Source organism: Typopeltis vanoorti, chromosome 8 (genome assembly GCF_054136105.1).
Source record: "Typopeltis vanoorti isolate ZY-2024b chromosome 8, IOZ_Tvanoo_1.0, whole genome shotgun sequence".
Classification (NCBI taxonomy): Eukaryota; Metazoa; Arthropoda; class Arachnida; order Uropygi; family Thelyphonidae; genus Typopeltis; species Typopeltis vanoorti.
Window position 1 is genome coordinate 14,233,569 of NC_143556.1, and position 17,928 is coordinate 14,251,496.

Below are 17,928 nucleotides of genomic sequence, written 5' to 3' on the forward strand. Positions count from 1 at the left end.
TGAGGCCTAACAGAGAACACATCATCTACATATCTTAGCCAGATAGAAAGTTTGAGTGGGACTGAGTCTATGGCTCGTTTTTTGAAATCTTATATAACCGTGTAATCTTATATAACAAGGTATATACAGGGTGTTCGGGATAAATTTGACAGTTTCGTAAGGAAAAAGAAAATCTTCTTTGTATCTATTAAATTTAATGAATTGACAAAAAAACATTACAGGCAGAGTTAATTACAATACTATCAACAAGATTTACTCAAAATAACCACCATTAGCATCGATCACAGCTTCAATTCTGCTTCGGAACCTCGAACAAGCTGATGCTACAGTCTCCCTGGGAAGGGCCGTAAAAACTGTTTTAATTTTATCCATTAACTGGGCTTTTGTATTACTGGAAGTGCGATTGGTGTTTTTTTCAACTGCGCCCCATACAAAATAATCCATGGGGTTAAGGTCTGGGGAGTTTGGAGGCCAAACATTTGGACTGGTGAAGTCGTAGAAATTTTCAGACAACCATTTTTGACTTTTCCCAGAGGTGTGGCAAGGGGCCGAATCCTGCTGCCATACATACGGCCTACCATTGCCTACCCTTGTTATCCAGGGCTTGACTACAGTTAGCAACTCCACGAACAAAGCCCGAATTCCAATGCCAGGGTTCTTCAACACCTGTTCCTGCAGATTTGCGAGGAATTCTGCTGTACGAACGCAATCAGATCGTCTGCTAGGGATCTTTCTTCTTGCTACATCCTCGTAGTCACCATTGCAAGTCTCTAGTTCATGCCTGATTGTTTTTACTGTATTCAGGGAGCATTGGGCAGCAGTCGTAATATCCTTATTTTGATGGCGGGCAAGAATCATCATGATACAAGTTATTCTCTTCCATGATTCAGGTGGGTTCCAGCTATCCATCCTTTCTGACATCTTGTATGTGAATGAAGAAGGGTCCAAACTTTTAAATGAAGAGAAGTGTGTGTTAATACATGTAACTTACGGAAAAATATAATTAATTATAAATATGTCAAATTTATCCCGAACACCCTGTATAACTGTGCCAGCCTGGCATTACTACGTGAGCAAATCGCCTTTACTCGTGCCACCCTCTCAGTGACAAACGCTGCCATTGGCTCCTAACATTCAGAGCTCTCCACTGTTCTTAACCCTGAACTTTGTTCGATTCTCTCTGGTTTTTCGGAAACTTCTGCACAGTGCACTTTCCTGTCCAATAGCTACAACGATCACAGTATCAAAAAAATAATCAGTTCCTCCCCCATTCCCCGTCCTTCTCGTCAACAAGATTTTAAAAATGCCATCACCATACCCTACATTTGTGGCACATCCGAAAAAAATACCCAAGATACTAAAAGAGTACAACCTACACACAGCATATAAGCCCCACCGCAAACTTGCTACCCTTATCCGTTCTACGAAAGATCAGCTCCCTCCTCTCTCTCTCTCTGCCTGGAGTTTACAAAGTACTCTGTTCCTGTAAGCTGGTGTACTTTGGACAGACAGGCAGATCAGCATCCATCTGCCTGGAGAAGCACAAGTCTTACATCTGTAAACACAACTATGGTAATTCAGGCTTGGCTGATCATGTTTTGGACACCACTCACAGGGTATCATAGAAGAAAACCACCATGCTCCACCACAGCAAATTCAAGAAAGAGAAACTTTTCTTAGAAGCAGCAGCAGCTCTCAAAAACCAACCAAATCTTAATAAATATGGTTGCATTAAGCTTCCGAAGATTTGGGAAACATTCATCACCAGAGGTTCGACCTTACATTCCAGGTCACCTACTACCACTCTTAGAGGGCACTCCACCTAGATAGGACTTTAGTGTCACCCACGTGATTGGGCTTAGTACTGTATGATATTTGTGTGCATGTTACATTAGTTGTTTTTGTAATCCCCGTAGATGTCCTAGTGACTAGCACGAAATGCAGGAAGTATTAAATTCTATTTTAATCCTTTTTGAGTGTTGTAAAAAATCCATTAAGCCTCCAATATGATATCCTCGTTTTTAATATAATATTGCCATTCATGCCATCTGTTCACGCCTCTAATCTTTTTCAGAACTCTCATATCTGTGGTCTCTAGTCTGGTCAAGTGTTTTACTTCTGATCTAGCTCTCAGATCCATAAGTTAAAATTGGTTTGAACACTGTCTTGTATACAGCTAATTTAGTGTTTTGACTAATTTCTCTCTTATTCCATATAAATTTATTCAGTTGACGTCCTACCATACTAGCTTTGTTTATTCTGTTGTCTATTCCCATATTTAATTTACCATCTTCACTAAAAATCTTGCCTAACTAGCTGAAATGTTTTACTTGTTCCACAGGTTCTCCGTTCACAACGTAGTTGATATTTTAAACAATTCTGCCTATTTTCATTGTATTTTTATTGCTGACCTTCATACCATATCTATTACAACAGTTATTCAATTTAGTCAGGGAATCTTACAGACTTGTAGCGGATTTATTTAGAAGTATAACATCTTCCACATAAAGCAAAGGGCTGACATTAACATCTCCAATTTTGATATCATGTTTAATATCACTTTCCTTCATAATGTGATCCATATAGATAATGATTAACAGAGAAGATAATGTACATCCTTGTCTCACCCAGATTTAACGTCAAACCATCTTCTTGTACTTCCTTCAATTCTAACTGCTGACTTGCAACTCAAATAAAGACTAAGTATTGCTTGATATAATGATACAATGCCCCATTGACACCCTATAACTGTAGCATATTGAACAGCTTCTCTCTTGGCACCTTGTCATATGCCTTTTCCAGATCGACAAAACTTATATACAGATCTTTGTAACATTCCCATGAACTATTTGTCGTAAAGTGAAGATCTAATCCTGACAGCCTCTGTTTAGCCTGAATCCAGCTTGTTCTTCAACAAGCTTTTCTTCCACAATTCTTCTCAACCGTTTCTCAAGTATACTTGCATAGATCTTGCCAGGAACACTCAGTAGGGAAATACTTTTGTAATTCTCACATTCAGTTTTATTTCCCTTTTTATATATCGGTACTATGAGAGCTCTACTCCAATCATTGGGAATTTGTCCCTCTGTCCAGCCCTTCTGAACTATGCAGTGCAGCCACTGTAAGACTTTTATACCACCATACTTCAGCATTTCTGGTCAAATATCATCTACTCCTGCCGCGTTTCCACATTTCAAGCCTTTGATTACTCCATACTTCAAGGATATCTTTTCTTCGTTTTTCATGTCACCTTTATCATCTCTAACTCCTTTTACAGCACTCTTTCCTCCATTTGTAAGCTTCTTCAACAACCTCCAGAATATCTTACCACCTTCTTGATATCTATGTTCTTGCCAAAGTCCTCCCATGACTTTTGTTTAGCTAGTTTTACACAGTGTTTAGCTTTCTTACATTTGTCTCTGTATTCTCTAAGAGCACAAGCTGACTTATTTTCCAGGAACTTTGATATGCTTTCTTCTTTTCCTTCACTGCCTCTCTAACTTCCTGTGTCCACCATGGAGTTCTGATTTTTCTATCATTGCAGACAACCTCACCACATGTCTCATTGCCTATGTTATTCTTGTTCTCAATCTCTTTCATTTTTTCTTCAATAATCTTTGTGTATTTTAGTCAACAGTTCACATCTGAGAGCTGATAAACTTTTGTTCACTTTAAAACTTTTTACATATTCTTCTTTTCAATATGAAATTCAATTTTATCCTGATCAAGACTAAATGGTGATCACTTTCAATTTCAAATCCTCTATACACTCTATTGTCCTGCACATGAGAGAAAACATCACTATCGAAAATAACATAGTCAATGAGACTTTTCTTATTCCTTGCCTCTTCTCTCCATGTGAATTTGTGCACATTTTTATGTTGGAACATGGTGTTTGTAATAACCAGTTCATGTCCTGAGCAGAAATCCAACAGGTATGTCATTCTTATTAGCTTTGCTCTTTTCTCCAAATTTTCCCAAAATATTTTTGTATGTCTGACAATCATTTTCTACTCTGATATTTATATCCCAAACAAGGACCAACTTTTCCTTTTTCATACTGTCAGTGGATTTCTCTAGAGCCTGAAAACATTCCTCTACTTCTACCTTAGTAGAGCCTTCTGTGGGACCATAGGCACAAATAAGTCTCATTGTCCAGTTTCCCATTCTGATATTTGCCCACATCAGTCTAATTGAGACTGTCTGCCATTCAAGAAGATTAGCCTCGTATTTAGTGTTGAATACTATGGCTACTCCTTTTCCTTGATTTTCATTGCCTGAATATAACATTTTGTATTTATTGCTCAGAAAGATCTCACAAGTTTTTGTCTTTTTTGTTTCAGTCACCCCTATTATGTCGATATGGTACTTATCTAATTCCTCAGCTAGTTCCATTTCTTTGGTATTCAGGCTTCTTATGTTGATAGTACCGATCTTTAACTCTGGTGATGTTGAGTTGGGGTGTGATTTCAGATTTTTTCCAGTAGCTGACTTTTCGCTGTTCGCCCTGGTTCTCTGGCAAAAACAACGGGGGGGGGGGGCCTTGTTTAACCGGGCGACGCCCTAGCAGGCATGAAATTTTGTCATGTTGTACCATCATTTTTTATATTGGTTTAAGCCAATAAGAATACAATTTGGTCGGCTAAATCCCAAATTGCCAGCCCATCCATTCGTTCATTATCCAGGTAGATACCCAAATAACCACAAGAAGGTGAGTATTGAACATTAGGTCAGAAGCCCTGGTCGGTTCACCGCATTCCTTTAAAGGCTATGTGGAGGTTTCCTCTCAGTTATACAGCTTTGCCATTTAAGCACCCCATGAAGAAATGTACGTGAAAAACTTGGATTAGTGAACAAAGGAAGGGCGATTGGCAGTATAGACTGGAATGAAGAGATAGCATTTGAGAATAAGGAAAATGAATTTCTTGAGAGACAACTATCTCAGGCAGAACATAAAGGAGGACATGTGAGGATCGAGAGTTTAGATCTGATTACTTCATCGCAGATGTAATTGTGAGTGGAGTTTTGCACTTTTCTCAAGTTGGTGAGAGTGATCATGAAGTGATCGCTTGGGTTGTGGCTTTATGGGTTCTGTCAGGAAAGGATATATGTGGAAGTACAAGGCTGGTGATTATGCTAAGCTTAGGAGACAGCATGGAATGAGGAGTTGAGCAGTAAGAAATAAATGTTGATTGGTAAGTGACAAAGAAAACATAACAGCATCGATGTAGGAATGTATCCTAAAAGTCAAAATGCTGAATAAGATAGGTGAAAAATGGATGAATGAGGGGATTAAGCATAAAATCTTGAAGAGGAATAAGGCACTTTGGAGACAATACAAGATGGTAATAATCAGTTACATGAAGAGTATAAAGAGTAAACCATGAGAGTGGCTCAATAAGGACAACAAAAATGCAGTATGAAGAGAAGTTAACAAATCAGACAAAGAAAATCCCTAGACAGTTTTTTTTTTTTTTTTTAGATATTTGGCAAGTAGAAGGAAAGAATGATTATGGTAAGATGATGTTATGGGATGAAAATGGTAGAATAGTAACTGCTGCAGAAGACATTGTTGAGGTATTCAGTGATCAATTATAAGGGTGTTTCATCCTCATCAGGATGAAATCATGAGAAACTAAAGTGTAAAGGACATAGGAGAGGATGGCTTAACTGTGAGTGAACAGAAGGTATATGAAGAAATAAATAAATAAACCTGATGTCAATAAAGAAATAAGATTTGATGACACATCACCACACATCTTAAGGGAATGTTCCAGGGAAGTGGTAGTAGCAATGGCATACAACAGCACAGGTTCCAAAAGAGTGGAAAGAAGGTAAAATTGGTCCACTGCATGAAGGTTGTGGCTTCAAATTATAGGCTGTATATCTGGAGTTGTGTTGAAGATACTAGAGAGAGAGATTGGTGAGAAGTAGGACACAGAAATTGGTTGATAACAGCAGTATTCTCTGTGGTTGTCAGCATGGGTTTGCTAAAGGAGGTGACAAATACTTTGAACAAGGGCAATGCATATACAGTGGTGTACTTAGATTTTGCAAAAGCTTTTGATAGGCTGCCACATAACAAATTGAAACAGATGGGATTGGATAACACTTTTGAGTTGGATCGGTGACTCGTGACTGGCTGTCAGATAAGTTCAAAAAGTTGTATATGGGGGTGCAGTATCCTGAAAGAGGAAGGTCACTAGTGGGGTGCTGTAAGGGTCAGTTTTGGGACCAATGTTGTTCAGCTTATATATTAATGATATCAGAATGGGTTTAACTGGTGATATGCAGCTGTTTGCAGATTCAAAATTGGGGTGAGTAATGCAGAGTCAAGCAGATGTTATGGTCTTACAGGACAACTTGAATAGATTGCATGGGGGGGGGGTGCAATACATGGACAGGTAAGTGGAACTCTCAGTCCAATGTTGCAAAGTGTAAGGTTTTGAAATTTGGTAGGCAACGATGGCATGCAAAGTATACACTTAGTGGAGAAACTTTAAAGGAGCTAACTGATATGAGAGATCTGGGAGTGGTAGTAGACAAGGACCTGAAATTCAAGGGCCACATTGCACAAGTTTGTGAAGTCATCGCAGTGGATAATGGCAATGATGCAGAAATAAAGAGATTATGATTCAATTGTATATATGCCACTGATGAGGCCTCATATGGATTATTGTGCACCGATTTAGTTACTGGGTTTTCATGGTGACGAGGATATGTTAGAAAGGATCCAGAGAAGATTCATGAAGGTGGTTAATGGTCTCTGGAATGTCATAGTTTAAGGCAGTGTTATGAGTTATGGAGGATCTTGAAGCATCTAATGATTGTGCATTACACAGTTTGTCAAATAATAAAGAGGATAAAGTGTATTATCAACAGCATAGCTGTGGAGAGGATGAGGTCAGCGAAAGAAGGTTATTTTACTGAAGAAAGAGATTAGGTATAGAATTATAGATTAAGTATAGAATCCTGAGATCCTCTGACATTGGTGAGAAAAACATCAACCATGATACACAGTTAATGAAGGACAGGAAAATGACAACTCGGTTGCAAATTTACTGTCAAAATATTTAGGCAAGCTTTCAAAAAATAATACTGGCTATATATATCTACTTTCACACAAACATCAGATTTTGTTCAAAATTTAAATTAGCAGTCCCCTTGTCACACATATACTCTAGAAATTTAGATGTGGTTTCTCTATTTAGCAATATCCTCGTAGAAGAGGCTCTTCCACATCAATATGTTTCACTCCTGATACAGCTAAATTTTAACACACTTCAATCGTTTTTTTTTAAATAGAAAACCAAAACATATAATCAAGAGTAAGTTTGACCTAGTACTTGCCAGTGTCACCTCTAGTTTAAATTTTTTATGGAGAAATTCAAAGAAGCAACAGTACTATCTCAAACCATTCTCAATCTTTCACATGGTAGTGATACATCCTTTATAGCTGGTAAACGCAGTCAACAAAATTTAAATAATTTCTTCAGTTTTCTCAACAGATGGCATGAGAAAAGATTAAAAGGTTAAGGTAAGAGTTTGTGTGTGTGTGTATGTGTACATTCCCACACAATCTTTCCTCCACCTGAACCAAAAATTAGGTATCATCAACACTTTAAAAAACAGAGCGTAATGCATTTTATGAGATAAAAATCTCACTAAATTTATCTGAAATAGGAAAATAAATGACTAATCTAAAAATAATTGTATGTAACAATTTAGCTAACCAAATTATTCATCATCATCATCAAATTCCTGCCATGTACCCTCAAGGGGTGTACAGGATATGATAGTACTACATGAAAAAAATCACATCATTATTAATTTCCTATCTACAATTTTCCTCCAAATCAGTCCGTTACTTGTCAAGACTCCAACATTATCAGATCTTATATTTTTATCGTCTAAAGCACTTTGTAGCGTATCAATCCACTCCACCTATATCTTGGTCTTCCTCTGGGTCGTTTTGCTGCCAACCTGGCAGAGAATACTTGTTTTGCTAATCTTTCCTCGCCCATTCTGTTTAAGTGACCATACCACCTGAGATTAGCTCTGCTAACGCATTCCTGGATGCTGACAATGTCAAGTTCTTTCCTAATATTCTCGTTTTTAATATGATATTGCCATTGATGCCATCTGTTCACGCCTATAATCTTTTTCAGGACTCTCATATCTGTGGTCTCTAGTCTTTGGTCAAGTGCTTTACTTCTGACCCAGCTCTCAGATCCATAAGTTAAAACTGGTTTGAACACTGTCTTGTACACAGCTAATTTAGTGTTCCGACTAATTTCTCTCTTATTCCATATGAATTTATTCAATTGACTTCCCACCATACCAGCTTTGCTGATTCTGTTGTCTATTTCTATATTTAATTTACCATCTTCAATAAAAATCATGCCAAGTAGCTGAAATGTTTTACTTGTTCCACAGGTTCTCCATTCACAACACAGTTGACATTTTGTGGAATTTGACTTTGTGGAATATAGATACCAACTGGCTCATCATATGAAAGATGAAGTACATTTAGTACTGTTAGCTAAGTTAAGGGTTAAATACTTCAGCAATATTCCACCTTAGAGATCACTAAACTTTACAGAGGTGGCTTCACATAGGACAATGAAAATTGTATACTACTTCATTATTCTCTTTATTTTATTTTCCATTTGTGGCATTTTAAAAGGCACTATAACTCACAGTACTGAATTGTTTTTCTGCATCTATTATTAATAGAATAAATATTGTTTCTGCAATATCCTCTATGTTTGCAAGTCCTTTTTTTTTTTATGCGACTCTCACTTATGAAAGGTTGTAAACCTATAGTACACTAGTACAATGGGTCAGTTAATGATTTTTTTTTGTCTATTTTTATGAATTAGAATTTTTTTTTTTTAATCCAGAAACTCCACTTTAGAGACCAAACAAGGAACTTTTCAAGCCACTTCAGGCTTCCATTAAGTGGGGAGGTTGTCTCGCACCTGCAACGAAATTCATCTCCTACCTAAAGACAATGACAAAAATTCAAGCTGGTGGTTGGAGAGCAAATATGCTAACCACTAGGTCAATCATCAGGTCAGCATTTAAAAATATAAATGCAACAATAAAAATAAAATGACAAAGTTGTTATGCCAAAATAACAAAACAATAACAATAAAAAAAATAATATTACCTTTCCATGAATTGTAAGAATATTTGCCTGCTTCATAATTTCTTGCAATTTACCATCCATTTCATTAGTGCCACTAAAATAAAAAATATATAAAAAGTAAAGATAAGGTAAAAGAGCTAAAATTATATAAAGATCACTATTTCTGTTTATGATATATGTACAAGGTGTAACAATTTAATTCTAGAATGCACCTGTAAAAAATCCACGTTCAGAACTATACATTAGCATTTTACGATTGTATTCACTGGTATTACCAGTGAATACAATCGTAAAATGAACATTATCCTCTGCGATCGCGCTACCTACATCCCGCTAGAACACAACTCCACAAAAACACAAGTTAAGAAACTAAAAATCTTACTCAAAAAAGTATCTTCCTGGCTCCCTGACGTCACGAAAAAACTTAAACCTTTCCGCTCCCGTTCCCCCCGGATATACGGTTTACCAAAAATCCACAAACCCAATTCTCCACTAAGGCCTATAGTAGATGCCACCAATGCACCTTGCTATAGACTATCAAAACAGCTGGCCAACTCTTTGATCCCCCTCACCGGAAGGTCCCCTTCCTATATAAAAAACTCTACCCACTTTAAAGCCCTCACAGAAAAATTAACCTTGAATAAGACAGACATATTGGTAAGCTTTGATATCTCCTCTTTGTTTACCAATATTCCCTTAATTGACACCTTATCTCTCTTAGAAAACGTTTTTCCCTCTGACATCTTAGATCTCTTTTCCTTTGCCATTAACTCTGGGTATTTCTCTTGGAACAACAAAATCTACAAGCAGATAGAGGGAACTGCCATGGGTTCCCCCCTCTCACCCCCCCTGCCAATTTCTATATGGAAGATTTCGAAAAACGAGCCATAGACTCAGCCCCACTCAAACCTTATATCTGGCTAAGATATGTAGATGATGTGTTCTCTATTTGGCCTCATGGCACAGACACGTTAGACTCCTTCCTCAGTCATCTCAATAGTCTACATCCAAGAATCCAGTTCACTATGGAAAAGGAAAAGAACAATTGTTTACCCTTCCTAGACACCTTGGTCACACGCATGCCTAATGATACACTTACCTTCACCGTATACAGAAAACCCACACACACAGGCAGATACATTCATAAACTCTCCCACCACCACCCCTCTCAACAATATGGCATTATTAAAACTCTTACCAAGAGAGCCCACAATCTTTGTTCCAGTGGAACCGCCCTCACTACTGAGCTTAACCACATACACAGCACTTTCCTCTCCAATGGCTACAGCGATCACAGTATCAAAAAAATAATGAACTCCTCCCCCGTTCCCCGTCCTTCTCGTCAACAAGATTTTAAAAATGCCATCACCATACCCTACATCCATGGCACATCCGAAAAAATAACCAAGATACTAAAACAGTACAACCTACACACAGCATATAAGCCCCACCGCAAACTTGCTACCTTTATCTGTTCTACGAAAGATCAGCTCCCTCCTCTCTCTCTGCCTGGAGTTTACAAAGTACCCTGTTCCTGTAAGCTGGCGTACTTTGGATAGACAGGCAGATCAGCATCCATCCGTCTAGAGGAACACAAGTCTTACATCTTCAAACACAACTATGGCCATTCAGGCTTGGCTGACCATGTTTTGGACACCACCCACAGGGTATCATGGAAGAAAACCACCATGCTCCACCACAGCAAATTCAAGAAAGAGAGACTTTTCTTAGCAGCAGCAGCAGCTCTCAAAAACCAACCAAATCTCAATAAATACAGTTGCATTAAGCTTCCGAAGATTTGGGAAACACTCATCACCAGAGTTCCCACCTTACATTCCAGGCCACCTACTACTGCCCTTAGAGGGCGCTCTACCTAGATAGGACTTTAGTGTCACCCACGTGGTTGGGTTTAGTATTGTTTGTTATTTGTGTATATGTTACATTAAATGTTTTTGTAATCCCCATAGATGTCCTAGTGACTAGGACGAAATATAGGAAGTATTAAAGTCTATTTTAATTCTTTTTGAGTGTTGTAAAAAATCCATTAAGCCTCCAACATGATACCTAATCATGCACAGTGACAAAAATACAGGGTGGTTGTTTCAAAAGGTTAAAATGCATCCTTCATTGAGATATAAAAATAATAGGTGGAGAATTGTGGTCCTTGGGCACTACAATCCTTCATCTGTGTTCAAGAAATATATTTTTTCTTTCTCCTTAACCACTCCCCCACATACTGTATGTCACTACACCAAGTTTGCAACCTTTACATTGCTTATAAATATATATATAATTTCCACACACACACACACACACACACACATAACAGGTTGTCACTACTAGCATAGTGACATAAAAATGCTCCAGCAAAATGGCAGAAAAGAGGTGCATAGTGCAATTACATTTTTGCAAATTAAAGGTACTATACTATCAAAAATTCTTTGTCAGTTGATAAAAGTATACAGAGAAAACTTCATGTCATGAAACAAGTTTCATTACAATGCAAACGTTAGAGTGATACCCAAGATAAGTAGCAACTGCTACCAAAATATGACAGTTTTCTTTCTTTGAAAGTTACACAGTGGTCAGCATTCATTGTGAAGAATTTATGTAGACAAAAACACAAGTGTTTGAATATTACTTTCCTTATAATTATGAAAACAATGTTTGATGTTTTGACCTCTATATCGAGGTCATCATCAGGAAAACATACATATGCTGAGGGCATAAGCTATGTGACACTATACAAAAGCAAGATAAATCAAAATGCCTAGCCTAACCTCTGATGAAGAAAAAAAAATAATAATCAATAAGAAATTAAAAATATTATACAGAAATATAAATTACTTATGCAGTATGGAGGTCATCATCAGGAAAATATACATATACCGAGGACACAAGCTAAGTGACACTACACAAAACCAAGATAAATCTAAATGCCTAGTCTAACCTCTGGTGAAAAAAAAAAAAAATTATAATAATCAATAAGAAATAAAAAAAATTATACAGAAATATAAATTACTTAAAATAAAATACATTTTTATACATATAATAAGTATAATAATATACAGATGATAAAAAATAAATAAAAGTTTTATAGTGGAACTACTTTAAACATCTCAACAGTCCTCTTATATTAAGGTTTTCTTGTGTTGGGATTCTGTCATCATTTTCTGGATGCTATATGGGTTGCAGATAGGTCCTCTAGATTCTTGGAATTACTAATCCATCATTCTTATTGAGATTTGGATGATGTTTCAGCATCTCACGCGCTTCCTTGAACTTTCTTTCAAGCCAGGTTTCGGTCAGTGTAGGAACTTCGTGCCTTTCCAGATGATTCTGTGACATGTTTGAAGTGCATGGACTGGCAGGCCTGTTTTACCATGAAGGAATTTAATGTGCCATTTGTGTTTGTCTTTTTCTTATTGGGATGGTGGCCCTGTTTCCCCTGTGCAGGGTAGGTTGCAGGTGCAGTGAATTTTGTAAACCCCCGGGTGGGCAACGTATGAAAGGAGATCTTTGGATGAGCTGAGTATACTTTTTAATTTTGCAGGAGGTTTGAAGGTTGCCTTAATGTTGTAGTTATGTAATGTTCTATCTATTTTTTCTGATAGAAGACGTATAACAAGTATGTCTAGAAAAGGAAAGGTTATTGTTTTCAATCTCAATAGTGAATTAGATATGTTTGTGTTGTTTGTTCAGGTGACTTAGGAATGTATTTAATGTTTTGCAACCATGGGGCCAAATGGCGAAAATATCACCAATAAATCTGAGCCAAACTTTGGGCTTTATGCTTGCTGAATCTAGAGCTTATTGCTCAGTCTTCCATGTAGAAGTTATCTATAGGGGAAGTGGTGAGCCTATGACCATATCTTCTTTTTGCAGGAAGAAATTATTTTGCCACATGAAATACCTGGAGCGAAGTATGTGGTCAAAGAGGACCATGATGTTGGGCAGAAATATGTTCTGTATGAGAAGAATAGTAAATGATCAGGACATTAGTCAAAATGACAGTTATGTCAAAGCTGAATAATAGATCTTCATTGTTGAGTGTGATGTTTTAATTTTGTTGATAAGGTGTTGTGTATTTTTTGTCTTTTTCTTTCTTTTCTTTTTTTTTTTTTTAATGTAGGGGAATGACCTACCAACCCCTTTGAGTGTGGCCACTAGTTTCTTGACTAAGTGATAATTGGGCCTGTTGATTCCTTCAACTATCGGTTGTACTGGTGTGTTTGGCCATAAATTCTGGGAGCACAAGAATAATGCAGTAATACCTTTTTTTTTGTTTCCTATGGCAATGTGATCACTGACTTGATTAATTCTTTATGTCCTAGGCTGCCTTACGTTCATGGTCTGCCGCAAACCTACATGCACAGGTCAATATATACACAAAAATTCATACCACCATCCAACACAATAACTAGGGATCATCAGCACCTTCAAACATACATACATCTTACATTCATGGTCTGCCGCAAACCTACATACACAGGTCAATACATACACAAAATTCATACCACCATTCAACACAAAAACTAGGGATCATCAGCACCCTCAAACATAGAACCCTAAACAATTTGCTTGAATGAGCAGGCACTGAAGAAGGCATGTGAAATTATTAGACAAACATTTATAAAAAATGGCTACAACAAAAAAAACAGTTCACAAGATCCTCCACAATACCACCATTAAAAGCAAAAAAGATTACAAGAATGCCAGTCATACCATACATTAGGGGAATATCAAAAAAAATAGATAGAACATTATATAAATACAACATTAAGGCAACCTTCAAACCTCCTGAAAAATTAAAAAGTATACTCAACTCATCCAAAGATTCTCTTCCATATACCTTGCACAAAATTTAGTGCACCTGCAACCTATCCTACATAGGGGAAATAGGTGAATCATAGCAATAAGATGAACATAATTGCCACATTAAATTCCTCCACTCCGGTAAAACAGGCCTGTCAGACTATGCACTTCAAACATGTCATAGAATCAACTAGAATGGCAAGTTCTTACACTGCCAAAACCTGGTTTGAAAGAATGTTCAAGGAAGCTTGTGAGATGCTGAAACATTATGGATTTTTAATTGCAAGAATCTGGAGGACCAATCTGCAATCTATATAGCACCCAGAACATAATGGCAGAATGCCAACACAAGAAAGGCTTAAGATAAGAGGACCAATGTATTTAATGTAGTTCCACTATAAAACTTTTTTTTTTTTTATTATTATCTGTATAATATTATACTTATTATATGCATAAAAATTTTATTTTCTTAATTAATTTATATTTCTGTATAATTTGTATAATACAGAAGACTGAGCAAATAATACAGAGGTCAAAACGCTGAGTGTTATTTCCATAATTATGAGTAAAGGAATTATAATTAATCTAATGTACGTTTTTGTCTCCATAAATTCACAATGAATGACATAATTTTGCATGAATGTTTTAAAGTAAGTGACACTGCTAAGAATTTACGTCTTATAAAATAATTGCATATAGCATCATCCATAGCCATCTTGACTACAGAAACCATGTTGCTAACCATGAGTGGTATCTGCAAAAAAGGTTCTGGGCTACCAGTGGCAAAATCCTGATCCTGTACTCAATTTCCATCTCTCTGGGCTGTAGGAGCACTGTGCTAGCAAGCAATTTGCAACTGATGGTGATGTGCAAGATACTGTCATTTCCTGCTTAAAAATACTCTACTCCAATTTCTTATACGCTATGAGAGATTTGTTGGTGATACCACAGCAGAAGTACATAAATACATATATTTAGAAATAGTATAGAAAAAGTGATGTGCAGTAAAGTTGACATGATGTAATGTATCAAACATCCATCTTAATCCTTACAAATAACAGTACTCGTTACTTCACGTTTTGAAGCAATTATAAATCCGTGAAATTGTTTTCAATTTACACATTTTGACTATATCTAAAAATACTATAGGAAAAATATCTATATCCTGAAAGGAAAGAAAAAAATATAATATATATATATATATCATCATCACATTCCTGATATGTACCCTCAAAGGGTGTACAGGATATGATAGTACTACATAAAAAACTTACATCATTACTAACTTCCTATCTACAATTTTCCTCCAAATCAATCTGTTACCTGTCAAGACTCCAACATTATCATATATTATATTTCTATCTTCTAAAGCACTTTTTTACTGTATCAATCCACCTATATCTTGGTTTTTCCTCTGGATCTTTTTTCCTGCCAACCTGGCAGAGAACACTTGTTTTGATAATCTTTTCTTTCCCATTCTGTTTACGAGGGTTGTTTGAAAAGTTTCTTAAAAAATAAGTTAAACACATTTTTTTGAAAAAAATCATCTTTATTTCTCAATATAGTCTCCATCGAGGTCTACACATTTGATTCAGCAAGTTTCCAATTATTTCATCCCATCTAAAAAGTAGGATGGGTCAAATTGTGCAAAATAGTCATTGCCAGCCTTGATGACACCCTCATTTGAAGAAAATTTTTTCCCACCAAGCCAAATTTTTAAGTTTGAGAATGAGAAGAAATCACACGGGTCTAAGTCCGGAGAATATGGTGCACGTGGAACCAATTTCGTGCAATTATGCCATTGCAACAGCCGATGTGTGGGACGGTGCATCATCTTGATGAAAGAGCACTTTTTTTTTGTGTGTGTGTGTGTGTGCCAATCTCGGACGTTTTTTCTTCAGTTCTTCTTTTAAATGGTCCAACAATGACACATAACGGACTCCTGATATTGTCTTACCCTTTTTCAAATAGTTTATCATGATAATTCCTTTTGAATCCCAAAAAACAGTCGCCATCACCTGACAGCTAACAAAGTGGTCTTCACTTTTTTCAGTGCTCTTTCACTAAGCATTGTCCACTGTTTTGACTGCTGCTTGGACTCAGGTGTGTGTAGTGGTGGATCCTAGTTTCTTCTACAGTCATGCAACACAAAAAATCCTGCAAATTGCAATTAAACATCACAAAACACCAAGTTGAAATGATTTTTGCGTGAGTTTTTGATCGACAGTCAACAATCGAGGCACTCATCACGCACACAGCTTTTTCTTGTGCAATTTTTCATGCAGGATATTATACACTTGTTCAGTTGAGATGCCTACAATCTCACACACTTTCAGTCAGCAATCTTCCATAAGGATACCATAAACTTTGTCAATTATTTCCTTCATAGTGACCTCCGTCAGGCGTCCAGCACCCGCTTCATCTTCGAAGGATTTATGACCATGCTTAAACTCATTTATCCAAAAATAAAGTCTTTAATGCTGGTGCAGAGTCCCCATGAACTGCATCTAACTCGGTACATACATATATAGAAATACAATGAAATACAAACATTTCCAAAAATTGCATCAAAAATAATTAATAAAATTCTGTAATAAGAAAATGATAAGTGATATATCAATAACATACTTGTCAGGCTGCTTATAAGTCTGTGAGGGAGGAAGCCCTAGTGGCTTTCTTTGACGACCACTATTAGAAAATATTCCTGGCCTTCCTGGTGCTCCAAATTCTCCAATAGGAACTATGGGGAGGAAAAATCCCATCAGAGTGTGTGTGTGCAATATAGCTTTAAAATATTTCATAATATTTTAAAAATAACTTTTTATATATATTTGTCATCCATAATGGTTATATAAATCAAACAAGATTTCTTAAGGGTGAAAGCAAGATCACACAAAGGAGAATTCCACCACAGAAAACAGTACCATTAGCTGAAAAGTCAGCTAATGGAACAAAGTCAAAGTAACATGAGCAGAATTTTAGACAGGTACCATCAACAGGTGCCATATGGGAAAAATGATGAATGGCAGAATTACAGATGTCGTCCAAATTGCCATTATCAAGATAAAGAAGACAGAAGAGATTCTGCTAAATAATAAATATGTTATATTCAGGCAAATGTGATTGAGGAAAGTAAGGAGTTCCTTAGCATTCAATTCACCTAAATATAAACTCCTAGACTGGCAAGGCATTTCAAGTAGAGTGATTATAATACACCCTCTGTCCAAAAAGAAACCGAACTTTTGATAGAAAACAAAACACAGGCCAATTATAATTATTCAAATCACTTATTTCAATCAATATACTCTCCCTCAGCTTCGATACAGCATTTGGCACAGTTAATTAATTCGTTAAATGAGTTTTTTTTATATCGGTTTTTGGGATACTGTTGAGGGTCGTGGTTACCGCAGCTTGAACGTTTTCAATGGTGTCGTATTACTTTCCTTTCATCGGCAAATGAAGTCAGGAGAAGAGAAAGAAGTCACAGGGTGCTAAATCAGGTGAATGCGGTGAGTGATCCAACACACAAATTTGGTTTTTGCTCAAAAACTGTCTCACAATGTTTGAACGATAAGATGGTGCATTATTGGGCAAAATTGACCAGCTGCCTGCATCATGATATTCATGCTGTATGCTATGAATTCTCGCTATCAATCGCTTCAAAACTTCGAGGTAAAACTCACCATTGACCGTTTGGCCAGGCAGAACGAATTCTTTGTGGATAATGTCCTTGGAATCAGAAACAAATCAGCATTGTCTTTACTTTTGACTTTTCCAAGTGACTTTTTTTCGGATACCCCTCTTTTGGTGGTCTCCACTCAGCACTTTGTTTCGGGCTCATAATCAAAACACCATGCTTCGTCACCAGTAACGATCATTTCAAAGAAGCTTGAGTCCTTATGAGCGGTTTTAATGAGGTCCTTGCAGTGCTCAATTCGATACATTTTTTGGTTATCAGTTAA

At 36.7% G+C, this 17,928-nt stretch overlaps 1 protein-coding gene across 2 annotated transcripts in view; it reads right to left on the minus strand.

Moving 5' to 3' along the window:
• Positions 1-17,928, minus strand: part of hep (hemipterous) — a 186,406-nt gene that overhangs the window by 142,731 nt on the left and 25,747 nt on the right. For both annotated transcript variants that reach the window (XM_090396523.1, XM_090396524.1), the window contains exons 2-3: positions 16,595-16,706; positions 9,173-9,245 (exon numbers count right to left, since the gene is read on the minus strand). In XM_090396523.1, coding sequence (XP_090252649.1) covers positions 9,173-9,245; positions 16,595-16,706 — 185 coding nt within the window. The remainder of the gene's footprint in view (positions 1-9,172; positions 9,246-16,594; positions 16,707-17,928) is intronic.